Source organism: Cydia strobilella, chromosome 1 (assembly GCF_947568885.1).
Source record: "Cydia strobilella chromosome 1, ilCydStro3.1, whole genome shotgun sequence".
NCBI lineage: Eukaryota > Metazoa > Arthropoda > Insecta > Lepidoptera > Tortricidae > Cydia > Cydia strobilella.
This window is the reverse complement of record NC_086041.1, coordinates 30,154,994-30,167,964: the sequence shown is the minus strand read 5'-3', so window position 1 is coordinate 30,167,964 and position 12,971 is coordinate 30,154,994. Positions and strand designations below refer to the sequence as shown.

Sequence of the window (12,971 nt, the reverse complement as noted above, 5' to 3'; positions counted from 1 at the left end):
TACGTGTCATAATAACATCACCCCGATGAAAATTTTTCTAAGTGTCGGCACCCCCTTTGCTTTAGTCCAACCCAATCGGTTTTATCCATATATAAATACATTTTATGGTATTTTTAACCATCTTCATTTTTAGTTTTAATCGCGTGTCGATAGATGGCAGTGAATTTACTGTGGCTGCAAAATTTACATGACAGTACTCCTCTATATATCCTCTTTGGTTATATGCAGCAAAGATAGATAATGCACCCATTATTCTTACACATGCCTGTACCTGTCTGTATCTACTTATTCAGGTAGGCAGCAGAGCAGAGCTCTAATTCAATTGAGTCCTAATTGGTGTTAACGGTGTAGACGTGTTTTGCCAATTTATGAGCGAAAAAAGTTAACGAATTGCGAGATAAAGAAGTTGGTCATAGAAGTTAGTTGCTAAAGTTATTCAACAGATTCAACTCAACTGAAATCTTCACCAGTTTTTAAAATTTACTTCCCTTCTAAGTACTTACCTATATCTTAGGCTTTACTCAGTTGATGTAACTGGGTGGGATCCTATCCTAGGTACTTACCTAATAATTAACATCTGAACTTAATAAAGACGACATACGTCCGCGCGTCCTTTTAATATGCCAGGGTTCTATGTAGTATATGTATACCTGTAGGTAGTTTCTAGCTATCCATCCAGTTCAGACGATGTAAAAATATACCTAGTTTCCGATTATTTTTACACCAATAAACAATTCAATAAACATTACCAATTCGAAACGATGATACCTACCTATATCGTATTAGTCATATTTTAGTACTATTATTTTGAATTTTTGACGGTTATGTACTAGGTATGTTATACCCTCTTCTTTTTATCCAGACAACTGCAATCAAGCCACAGCCATAGTGTTTCATTGCAAAATAGAATAAGTAGCAGAGTTATTCTCTATTTATGCTCTCTAGTTCCTTAATGTACATCTGCAGCTCGCAAACATAGATTATCCTTTATCCTACAACAACCCCCACTGCGCCTAATAGAATCATGTACCTATGTACATGATTCTATAAGGCGCAGTGGGCATAGATTGGGAAACTGTTTGGCTTCTCCGTTTGACCCGTTAATTATCATCAAATTAACAAGTGCTTCTTTCAATGCCGAGGCAATATACGAGTCAACATCCAAATGACTAGGAAACCCTTCAATCAAAAACAATCAAGAAACATCGTTAAAACGGCCCGAGTTGCGGGTATACTCAGGCCGCAGGGCTGAATTTTGCTGCCAATTTTATTTACTTTCGATAAAATTGTATACCATTTTATCTACAAATCCGATTCGCAACGAATGAAAATTATGAAAAACCAAAACTTAGCGCGTATTTAAAACCTGTCCTTGACTTGACAGTGATTTCCACCGCGCTATAACTTTTTTCTAAACTACTGAAATAGTAGCTTACTCACCTTCGACATGATGAACTATTAAGCACTTCACTCCATACTAAATAGTCTTTATTATTGTTATACACATTCGAAATCCGGAATCATTGTCGGTACGGCTTATTACCGTCAAACGCGCGATCAATACTGAAGTGAAGCGCCGTGCGCCGTTGTCGGTACACGATCGTCTGTGTACGCATGCGCGGCGATGACTGACGATGGCAAGGCGCATGTTCCATCGAACGGAAACTTAATCTGACCTTTCTTGAACCTTAATACAATGCCATAAGGCGTAGTAGAAGTCTGTGTATCATCGTTTGTATGATGCTGGGTGCATTAATTATGACATGACCTGTGCTCCGAGGCCACCTACCTACCCTACACAATGACAATTGTCAAACTAGTATTATCCCGGCATTGCTTCTGGATTTACATAGGAATAGGTAATGGCATAAACAACAGCGGCGATAAGTAGGTATCTTGCTACTCGACCCACCGAAGTCCAGTAGGTATCCGGTACTTAATGCGCACAAATCATCACTATCTTCGAGGTTTACGAGGTTTTTTAAAACCAAACCATGAGGCATCAAATGTTTCAACTTTAGTTTCATAAATGTTCATAATATGCTCTAATTTTATTTATTTTCATGACGCATTGTGTGCTGAAATTCGGCTCTCATTGACATAGAAACCAGTTGTTATTATAATTTTTTTTTATTAAAATAGGTTTTGCCCAGCATTGTTATGGTAACTTTTGAATTTGGGACGATTTGGCATAAAGAGTGTCGAGTTATGATATTTTACGAGAAAAATGTATGAAGCAGGACCAAAAAATCAATTTACTTATTTCAAAAACCGCAAAACAAACCGTAATATAAAATCGGGTGGTTATACTACGAAATATTTGTGATTTTTTGGCATACTACATAATTATTTCCGTGACATGTGCGTTATTTTTTTAAATTGATAATGTTTTCTATAGGGCCCTCCACACTCGTGCGCGAATCGCGGCGCGAAGCCGCGAACGCGAGTGTGGAGTCTAGTTCGCTAATCAGCGAAATCGACTCCACACTAGCGTTCGCGGCTTCGCGCCGCGTAATCTGGAGCGCGCTTTAAAGTTTTTTTTTATTGAAATGGGTTTCGGAACAAAAAATCAATAATACTTACTTAATTCAAGAACTGCAAAAAATAACGTAATATCTTGGTAATATCCTCGCAAAATAGTTGGTCAAGCAAATCTTGTCATTAGAAAAAGGCGGCAAATTAAAAAAAATGTAAGCGCGAAGGGATATCGTCCAGCCCTCATTGTCCTGCATATTTGGCGACACTAAAAATAATCTTGATTTTTTGACGCTTGCAACCCCGGACTGTCAACGTCAAATCAAAACATCAACTTCAAGTTGTTGCTTCTCGGCTAGAACGCTAGACGTCGATGAGTTAATGTTTGTTTTTGTAAATTACAAAATACAAATTAACCACCACGTAACAAATACAATTTACGTGTATGTAGGGAAGATCACACGCAGTATATGGTGGACATTCATATGTTGTATGGTGATTACAGCTGAAAACATGGAAGAAGTACTGTCGTACGGAGCAAACAAAAGTAACAAAAAGAAAGTGGAAATGGATAAAATACTGCCGTTTGTTATCCTGCCGCTTTTGCTGCTTTTATCCGCGTGGTCACGAGCGATGACAATAGTCGTCATGGTAGCTATAGGTATGGGAGCACTCTACGTTCATTCTAGGCCACGACAGAAAAATAGGTAAGTACAAATTATTTAGGTATTTGTTTATGTATTTTTGTGATTTTTCCTATAAATATTTTTGTAGTTAACTTTGATGTATTACATCACATGTATTTTCAACGTCATATTATATATTCGAGCCAAAGTTATATAAAAGGAAAGTATGACATTGGATTATTTTATTTGCTAATCAGTATGCCCATTCTCCTCCCACTCAAGTGAACTAAAATGCAAGGTGAATTAATTTGTACACATTACCTATACATATAGTTACTTCCTAGTACATGAACTAGGTATGAAATTTTACATCACTTGTCAAACCAACAAAGTTCCTTGCCTGAAATCAAAGCTATTTCAGTCAATTTATGCATAGTAATGGTTGATTAAATTAGATTAGACATTACACAATTAGCCTTTGATTACTCAAAGGTTTATGAATTTCTAAGTAAATGAAAATAAGACCAAATGTGTCGCTTAACTTCAAACTCGGGAAAATCCATTCGACCCTCTCAGCAAATATCTACCCTATTACCTTTTCTTAATACCAACATTGCATAATCTGACAGATGGATTTACCCGAGTTTGAAGTTAAGCGACTCAATTGTAATGCTAACTGCTAACTTGTTAGCATATTATTTTCTTCAATAAGGGTCAAAATCAGTGGTGGGCAAAGTACGGCCCGCAGGCCAACTTCGGCCCGCGATAGAATTTTATCCGGCCCATCGAAGTTCCTTTGAAATAATTAGTATATGATCCGTGATCCCGTGGAATAATAAAAATGCATTTTTGCTGCAATTCTGGCCCTCTGAAATTACTTAAACTTTCTGGCCCAATGTGTAGAAAGTTCGCCCACCACTGGTCAAAACAAATGCTATCTGAAGTTATTTATCTATTTTATTTTATTTAACCCCTTAATGGATGGGATTTAAAACAATCCACAAATCAAAATGCTTTGCACAACATTGTATCAAATCCAGTAATTCGAACTGACTTCAATTCCAGGTCACCTTTCTTCCTCTCCTGGACTCTCTCTTCGGGGATATACCTGTTCCTGATTTTCGAGTTTGGTGTGATGCGGCTTCTGGAGATCACACAAACAGAGAACTTTGTGTTTCTTTTACTTGTGGCGTGCACTTGTTACTTCTTCTACAAGATGAAGGCCATTGCCGACTTTGAACTAGCAACTGGGTCATCTAAGGGAAAGGAATATAGGTAAGCCCAATTGCTGCCATGAAGAGAAACCTATGTGGGAGACTCAAAGTTAAATTAAAATAAATTGATTTTTGATCAACCTGTACTATTAATGTTATTTAGTATAAAATTCAAAACGCAAATGTTTTGTAATTATATTCTTTAAGGTAAAAAAACTCTCTTAGTAACTTTTTTTAGCATTATTTAGTATAACATTCAAAACGCAAATGTTTTATAATTATATTATTTAAGGTAAAAAAACTCTTAGTAGCTTTATTTAGCATTCCAAAATGGTTTTAACTTGTTTTTCTTCATGAATGGAATGATAAGATAAGCCCTTAAATAAGCATCACAGCCACTAATAAACTTTTAATATTAAGAGGTTTATTAAGATACATACATATATGTATAAACTGCCTCATCTATTAATGTAAAATAATACCTCTTTTACTTTTGATTCCAGTCCAGTTTTGACATCAGACTCACATTATTGCCAGATATGTCAAATTGAAGTAAATGAAAGGTTCTTCCATTCAATATGGTAAGTATTGTGACAGTAAATTTGTCTATGTAGTCAGTTGCGTAAGCTGGAAACGCCGGTTCGAATCCGGCCCCTACTAGAGGGCTTGGTGACTTTTTCTTTAATATGTTTTCATTTAATATAAGCGCTGGTGGCATAGTGGTAAGAGCGTGCAACTTGCAATCCGGAGGTTGCGGGTTCCAACCCCAGCTCATACCAATGAATTATACGGAACTTATGTATGAAATATAATTTAATATTTACCAATCGCTTTTCGGTGAAGGAAAACATCGTGATGAATCCGGACTAATCCTCGGCCCAGTTTCCTGGGGTTGGAAGGTCAGATGGCAGTCGCTTTCGTAAAACTAGTGCCTACGCCAATTCTTGGGATTAGTTGCCAAGCGGACCCCAGGCTCCCGTGAGCCATGGCAAAATGCCGGGACAACGCGAGGAAGATGAATTGTTGTTTTGTTTTACACTTTAGCTCTTGTTGGCCTTGTTGAGTTGTTACTAGTGGATAACAAAATCTGATAACTGGTTGCAGGATTATATTTCTTATCTACCTTTCCCACAATGTATTTTTTTTTACTTATAAATAACTAACTATTTTACCAATAGTACCAATACATAGCAGTCATGGACGTTTTGATCGCCCATAACCGTATATAATAGTACATAAATGACAAGGTATACAGTGAAAAATTCACAATCACTTACTGACAAGTTTTACTAATGCAAGACAGGTATGAAAAGTGGCGATTAAATTAGACTTTTTAACATAATCAATTTACTACCTTACCTAATCATCCTCCTTTCATACCAATTTTGTGATATAATGACAAAATAATTGAACGAATTGGGGGAATCTATCTGTCATTTTGGATATAAAATCAAAGCTGTTTGTTCTACAATTTGCAGGTGGGATTGCTGTGTGCTCCGACCAAACTATCTGTGCTACCTAGCAGGTCAAATATTCGCGTTCGCCACCCTGCTGTTCGGCACCAACCTGGCCCTGACTTCCATCTGCCAGCCGTTCATACTGATCGGAACTATCCTGCTGCCTGAAGACTGCCAGGATGTGTACTATCAGATGGAGTAAGTTTAGTAATCCTTTACTCTAAGCGTTACATACTACGTATCAAATAGATATAAACGGCCAGATGGTAAACCCTTTGTGGAAGAACAGTTGTCTCTTAACAACAGGTATTCTGAATACTTAAAAAGAGGCACCAGCAGGGATATTGAAATGTCACTTTATGTTGCTGAATAAATTTTATTTATTATTCTTAGGGTTCCGTACCCAAAGGGTAAAAACATGACCCTATTACTAAGCCTCCGCTGGACGTCCGTCCGTTCGTCCGTCGGTCTGTCCGTCTATCACCAGGCTGTATCTCATAAACCGTGATAGCTAGACAGTTGAAATTTTCACAGATGATGTATTTCTGTTGCCGCTATAACAACAAATACTAAAAACAGAATAAAATATATAATTAAGTGGGGCTCCTATGCAACGAACGTGATTTTTTTGCCGTTTTTGGCGTAATGGTATGTACGGAACACTTCGTGCGCGAGTCCGACTCGCACTTGGCCGGTTTTTCTTAATCAAATACATAGATACTATAGATAGTAACGGCCACATCACATAGTAACAGTCAGATGGAGTAAGTTTAGTCATCTATAGTGACCGCCAAAGTGCCCAAATATTTTATTATATTTTATTTTATTTTAATTTGGTACATGGAAAACCAACAGCGCTATACATATCCAAAAACTATAATAGAATTAGAAAGCCAATTATAGGTTTTCACTTATAGAATCGTAATAAAATATAACAAGGTTATAATATTGTCTTCGGTTACCGCGATAGTTACTCATGAAATAAAACTATGAAAACGGATTATATCGCGTATATTGAATTTATAATACATCCCGACGTTTCGAACTCTTTACCACTCTTTACCACGAACGCTGTAAAGAGTTCGAAACGTCGGGATGTATTATAAATTCAATATACGCGATATAATCCGTTTTCATAGTTTTATAACAAGGTTATTGCCCAACATAATTACACATGTACAAGTTCACAAACTTAATTACATATGTCGGAACTTGTCCTTATTTCTATGGTAACAAAGGTGTGTTACTATATAAAAATATATATTATGTATATAGATACCATAGAACTTTTTAAACATACAGCATCAAATGTGCCACGGTGCCAATTTTGGGATAATTTTTATTGTCATTTAAAGGAGATGGTGGCGAAAAATCTAAAATATGATTAGTGATTACTGTCAGATCTATAGGTACGGCGGATAAGAAGCAAATAAAATTAAAAATATTGTATTGTCATGCATGTATCGCGGACAGTGACGATCAAAACTGAAAATTTTATATTCTTATCTGCCTATAAAATCACAACACAACTTTGTCGCATGTGGAGTTTACCTTTAAGTGATTATTACACTACTCAATAAGGATTTGTATGTTAAGCACTTAAAAAAATAGCACTAATCAGTTCCTGTGTCAGGCTGTAAATCTTTATTCCCTTATTTCCAGTTTGGCGATATGTTTCGCATCATCGGTGTACGGAGTGGGGTACCTGCTCATCATCACGTTCGTACTGCTGCATCAACTGCTGGTTTACATACCCAAATACAGTGGTAAGTTAGTAAACAGGAGTACAATTAAATAAATTGTGGCGTTCCCAATCAAAAGGTACCACTTTGTCGCTTACCATAATGACGAAATTTGCTTGTATCTTTATACAAATAACCTGTTAGAGCATCCTTAGGCAAGCGAAAATGTGATACCTTTTGATTGAGAATGTCACAATAAAGCAACCCTACATACATTTAGGCCGGGGTTCGAAAGGATAATTATCAACGATAGTTATCTTGATAATTATCCTGATTTTTATGCCCTATAATTAATTTGATAATAACCTAAAATTTACGAAATATAATTAGATTGTTACATGATGATGATCTTATATTTCAATGGCTAATCCTTTCCACTCAAAGACAGCATTCTTTGCAAACAATGTGTTATGTATGTCTATAAAAATATTTAATAACTTACCCGTAGCAATAAGAAACTCTGACATTCCTCAATTTAAATACAAATTATACAAATTTTGCTTGGATAAATGTTTTTACAGAATCGACGAGTTTTTGACATGCGTAAATAATAAACAATTAATAATGGAAATAATGAATGATGATGAATAATGATTATAATATATTTTATATCTTAGATAGAAATTAATAATTAGTATATGTGTTCTCACTGATGTAAAGTTAACTAATACTATATGATTGGTTTGCAATAATGCATGGTATTGTTCTATAACTTTTTATATGTATACTTAGTTATAGTACCTAGTTAATAAGGAATGTTTGCATGCTTCTTTAAGTAAAATGTACGCACTTAATATTACCCACTGTCCAACTATGTTTACCACTACATTTTTGCAAATAAATATGTCTTATCTTATCTTAAAGAAAACTAATCTATATTAGGTCAGTTTTTATTTGTACATAGCCAAAAACGCGACAATTAATATTTTTTACTATCAAAGAATTAAAAGAAAATAAATATAGCACCATCCATACCTGGGATAATTATCCGATATTTATCCGGATAATTATCGAATAAATATCACGATTATTATCAAAGACTATAATTATCTGGATAATTTCGAACTCTGATTTTGGCGCCAGTCATCAAATTTATTCATTAAAAAAAAATGTTAGAAAAAAATTTGATCCTATGTCACTCGCAACTGACACCTCGGAGGTTGAACTCTGTCAAATTGTGAAAGTTGTAAGAATTAGATTATGCATAAATACTCTCGAAAACATAACCCTCATTCGGCAGTCGGTAAAAATAATAGATAAAGCCTAACAAGATTCTAATTGGCATTCGCCATGTTGCGGATTTTCAGTGATACTAGAGTTAGAGACCAAGAAAAGTCTGCAGAGATTTTGACAGCAAACGCAGTGCCAGTGTTATTTATACGTCACAATTTCATAGAAGTTTGACGTTTAAAATAACACCTGCACTGCTTGTGTGCTGTCAAAACTTTTTCGGACTTTTTTTGGTTTAACTCTAATTTATTTTACTGGCAAGAAGTATCTTTGATAACAGGTTTGGTTGTTATAAACTATTTTAAGCTCTAGTGTTTGACAATGGGTATGGATGGACAATGGGGTTGGCAACTATCAAAGGATTTTATAGATGCCGCCAGCACAGGTTTTACCTGTCTCTGGTTTTGTTCAATTAGATTTAGGTTAAATTGCTTGCATCCAGGGCTTAAAATTAAAAAGAAATTGACACTAGTCGTAAGATTGAGATTGACACACAAAACTTATGCTGACGCCATCTGTTAATACTTCGACCGACCAAGGTCGTTCGTTTATCAAAAAAGTATGGCGCCGTACTTGTTTAGAACATTAATATCAGAGTTATTTTTTCTGATTTCAGAACCCCAATGGCGGAAGATAGTCAACGTGCTAAATGTGTGAAACAAACATAATATATAACTAAAAAGCAATTTACGAGACTGAATCGTGTATTTTTAGTTTACTGTAGTGGTATTAATGAATTTAGTGTTCATTTCCGACTTACAAACGCAGTTTTGTGTTAAGAGACTCGAAAATGTAAGGCTTTATACGACTAGGTACGCTTTTCATAGGAGGATATAAGATTAACCTTTTCGACGCCGTATCAAACACAAAAGCCGTCATCCAGACGCCACGTCACCGAAGCGTCAAAACTGAAATTGAACTTTATGCATATGCATGTAGGTCTTTGTTGCTTTGTGGTCTATGACCGATTAATCGGTCTTTGGCGTTGAACCTACGGTGCGTATATATCGGTCATTGGCGTCCAAAAGGTTAACCCGTTGAACGTCACGCCTGTCGTGTACGGCGCGTCATCGTGAAATGCATGAAGGTTCATATTTGACCGTAGCTGCGCGCGTCAGTTGGCGTCTTTGGCGGTCACAGGGTTAAAAGGCCCTCACAACACGTAAGTGTATAAAATGTGTAAAAATTAATAGGGAATTGTACCATCAGCAATATACTTGAGGCTCCGTCAGTTGCATCATGCTATTATGGGTGTTCCATCTATCCAATATCTGGGGCCAATGTGTATTTGCGTCTCACATTTTGCTTAATGAGAGTGAGACGCAATCTGATAGTGTCCATCCTGGCAGTCCTCGGACAGCAGGATAGTGTCTATAAGTATGAACGGCTTGCAGATGGAAGTCAGGGCCAGGTTGGTGCCTTACGCAGCGTCTTACGTAAGCGAACATCTCGCGTACGCTAAGCGAAGCGGCGCGGCGGGCCCACGGCGTTCGCATTCGCAACGAGATCGCCCACGTAGGACACTTCTAACGGTATCAAAGGATTGATTCACCCCGCGCCGCATCGCTTCGCTTCGTGTTCGTGTGTTGTTGGCCTACGTAGTACGCTGCGTATTTAGCAGTGTGGCGAACGCGAATATTTGACCTGCTAGGTAGCACAGGTAGTGCTACCTAGCAGGGTCCCAAAGGATAATTGTCAATGATAGTTATCGTGATTTTTATGCCTGATAATTATCGATTTGATAATAACCTAAAATTTATGAAATTTATTTAGATTGTTACATGATGATTATCTTATAAATAATGTGGTTAATAAAAAAACGAATCAATTTAGTTCAGTTTTTATTTGTACATAGCAAAAATAAATATATATATAGCACTATCCATACCTGAGATAATTATCCGATATTTATTTTATCGCGATAAATATCAAAGACTAATTATCTGGATAATTTCGTACCCTGCAAAAAGTTCTATTTAACCGCCACTTATATTTATCACACCTATCTTGCATTCGTAAACCTTGTCAGTGGGCGGTGGTGATGGTGAATTTTGGATTTTATGAGTTGTCATATTATATTATAATATGTTTAACTGTTATCGGCGGTACTAAGACGCCCTTTGCCAAACCAAACGCCAAAAAATACACTTTGGAGAAAGGGAGATAAGAAATATAAACCTGCAACCATCCTAAGTAGTGTACTTTTGAATGTACTGGTTTAATTCTAAAAGCAATTTCGTACATGAGCGATTGATTGTAATATAATAAGTAGCATTATTTTGGTAATAGCGTTCGCTCAAAACAAGACTAGTATTTATTTATGGCATTATTCATAATCGTCGTGTGAAATTTAACAAACCGATGATAATCGTATGTCCCTATCCGTCATATTGACATTTCTGATTGTAAGAAAGAGACACAATTTGACAAACGTTTGTGAGAGGTTGCTAAGCTTTATTAATGAAATGAAATGAAAAATATTTATTTTGAGTCACTATGCTATGGACTCATACAGATTTATTAGTAGACCTACGTTCCTAATAAGGGGTGGGGGGGAGGGGAATTTTATCTTAATAAGGGGGTAATGTTTTAGTAATTTTCAAACTGGCAGGGTACGCTGATAGATGTCAATTCAATACAATTGTGCAACATTTGTCATTTTTATGTTATAAATTGTATGGAGATGACACCTTTCACTGTACCCTTACAGTTTACAAAATACTATAATACAATGTTAAGATATTGTAAGAGCTACATTATTTTATTCTCTTTCTAAAATTATAATAATATGAAGACTTCCGAAGCAAACCTTGATGAAATTAGTTTAATTTTTGGGATAATTAGTTTTCTAGAGCATAGCTCGGTCATTATATTAACGGGTGTTAGCTACGTGATTGTTAAGTCAATATTTTAATAATAAAAATAAGTTAAGAAGGTATAAATTCGTATAGTGAATTAAAGTCGTCGTCAATAGAACTTGCAAATACAAGATACAAGTATATCAAAGATAGATGATAACTCCGTAATAGATGGATACAGTCTAAGGAAAAAACGTGCCTCGAAAATCACGAAAATTTGATTTCGAACGAACGAAACGATTTTTTTTACTGCCCACCAACCAACGGATCAACATAGACGGCTAAAAGCGGTTAAGGTAGACACCACGGATAGCGAAATATCACTGATATCTTAATTTAAAACGCTCGAGTAACTACAAAAATCCCCGCTGGGGCTCCCCTACTATAGGAATTTTACGTTTATGCTGTCGCTAACAAACTGTCTCTTGCCAAGTAGGCGAATAGCTTAGATGGACTCTGTTTCTTTTGAACCTGTGTTGTAACACGACCTTTAATGTTCAAGTATGTACCTACAGTCGCCATCAGATATATCGCAGCAACCATGGCGCTCACAAATATCTGAACACGCCTCTATTGTCAAGGCGATAGAGTGCATGTTCAAATATTTTTGAGCACCTTGGCCGCTCCGATATATCTGATGGCGACTGCACCAGGTTTACTTTCGAAGTCTTCCATAAAGACATAACCAAAAAAATTATACCTACCTACTAAATTGGTTGTGGACTTAACCTCCTAAGAGATACTATGATCTCGAGTCGTTTGTAGGGTTCCGTACCCAAAGGGTAAAAACGGGACCCTGTTACTAAGACTCCACTGTCAGTCTGTCTGTCACCAGGCTGTATCTCATGAACCGTGATAGCTAGACAGTTGAAATTTTCACAGAGCATGTATTTCTGTTGCCGCTATAACAATAAATACTAAAAATTAAATTTGTACGGACCCTCGGTGGGCAAGGCCGACTGGCACTTATCCGGCTTTTTTTACAATTTAATCATTTACATTTCGGAGAAATTAATTATGGTAATCATGGTTTAGTTCTAAATTAAGTACATACCTACATCATTTTACAGGTTTCTATTAATAAATAATGATAATAATATTGTGCTTTTTTACATAATGTTATTATAATAATGTAACTCAGAAAGTGATTTCGTTTAACTTGATATCTTTCTCAATTATTGTAAATGACTTGTAAATAAGTATTTATTATGCTATAGATTTAGAACTTTTACCTATCTGGATTATATACCAGCACAGCACTTTACAGTTCAACTATTTATTATAAGAGATTTAGGTTTAAAAAGTACTTACTGTTTAATTTAAAATTCCATGGTTAATCGGCCTAACACGAATAAAAATGCATAAAAAC

The 12,971-nt window shown here is 36.0% G+C and overlaps 2 protein-coding genes across 3 annotated transcripts in view; one reads left to right on the top strand and one right to left on the bottom strand.

The window, feature by feature from the left end:
• LOC134743508 (uncharacterized) overlaps nucleotides 1–1,606 on the bottom strand; it is a 140,610-nt gene extending 139,004 nt beyond the window's left edge. For both annotated transcript variants that reach the window (XM_063676979.1, XM_063676989.1), the window contains exon 1: nucleotides 1,441–1,606. In XM_063676979.1, the coding sequence (XP_063533049.1) occupies nucleotides 1,441–1,449 (9 nt within the window). In that variant the 5' untranslated portion in view covers nucleotides 1,450–1,606. The remainder of the gene's footprint in view (nucleotides 1–1,440) is intronic.
• Nucleotides 1,607–2,836: 1,230 nt separating this feature from the next.
• On the top strand, nucleotides 2,837–11,260 carry LOC134747514 (palmitoyltransferase ZDHHC23-A). Its single transcript, XM_063682117.1, has 6 exons — nucleotides 2,837–3,182; nucleotides 4,167–4,376; nucleotides 4,819–4,896; nucleotides 5,794–5,970; nucleotides 7,435–7,538; nucleotides 9,361–11,260. The coding sequence occupies exons 1-6, from the start codon at nucleotides 2,857–2,859 to the stop codon at nucleotides 9,399–9,401; spliced, it is 936 nt and encodes a 311-aa protein (XP_063538187.1). The 5' UTR covers nucleotides 2,837–2,856; the 3' UTR covers nucleotides 9,402–11,260.
• Nucleotides 11,261–12,971: the final 1,711 nt, after the last annotated feature.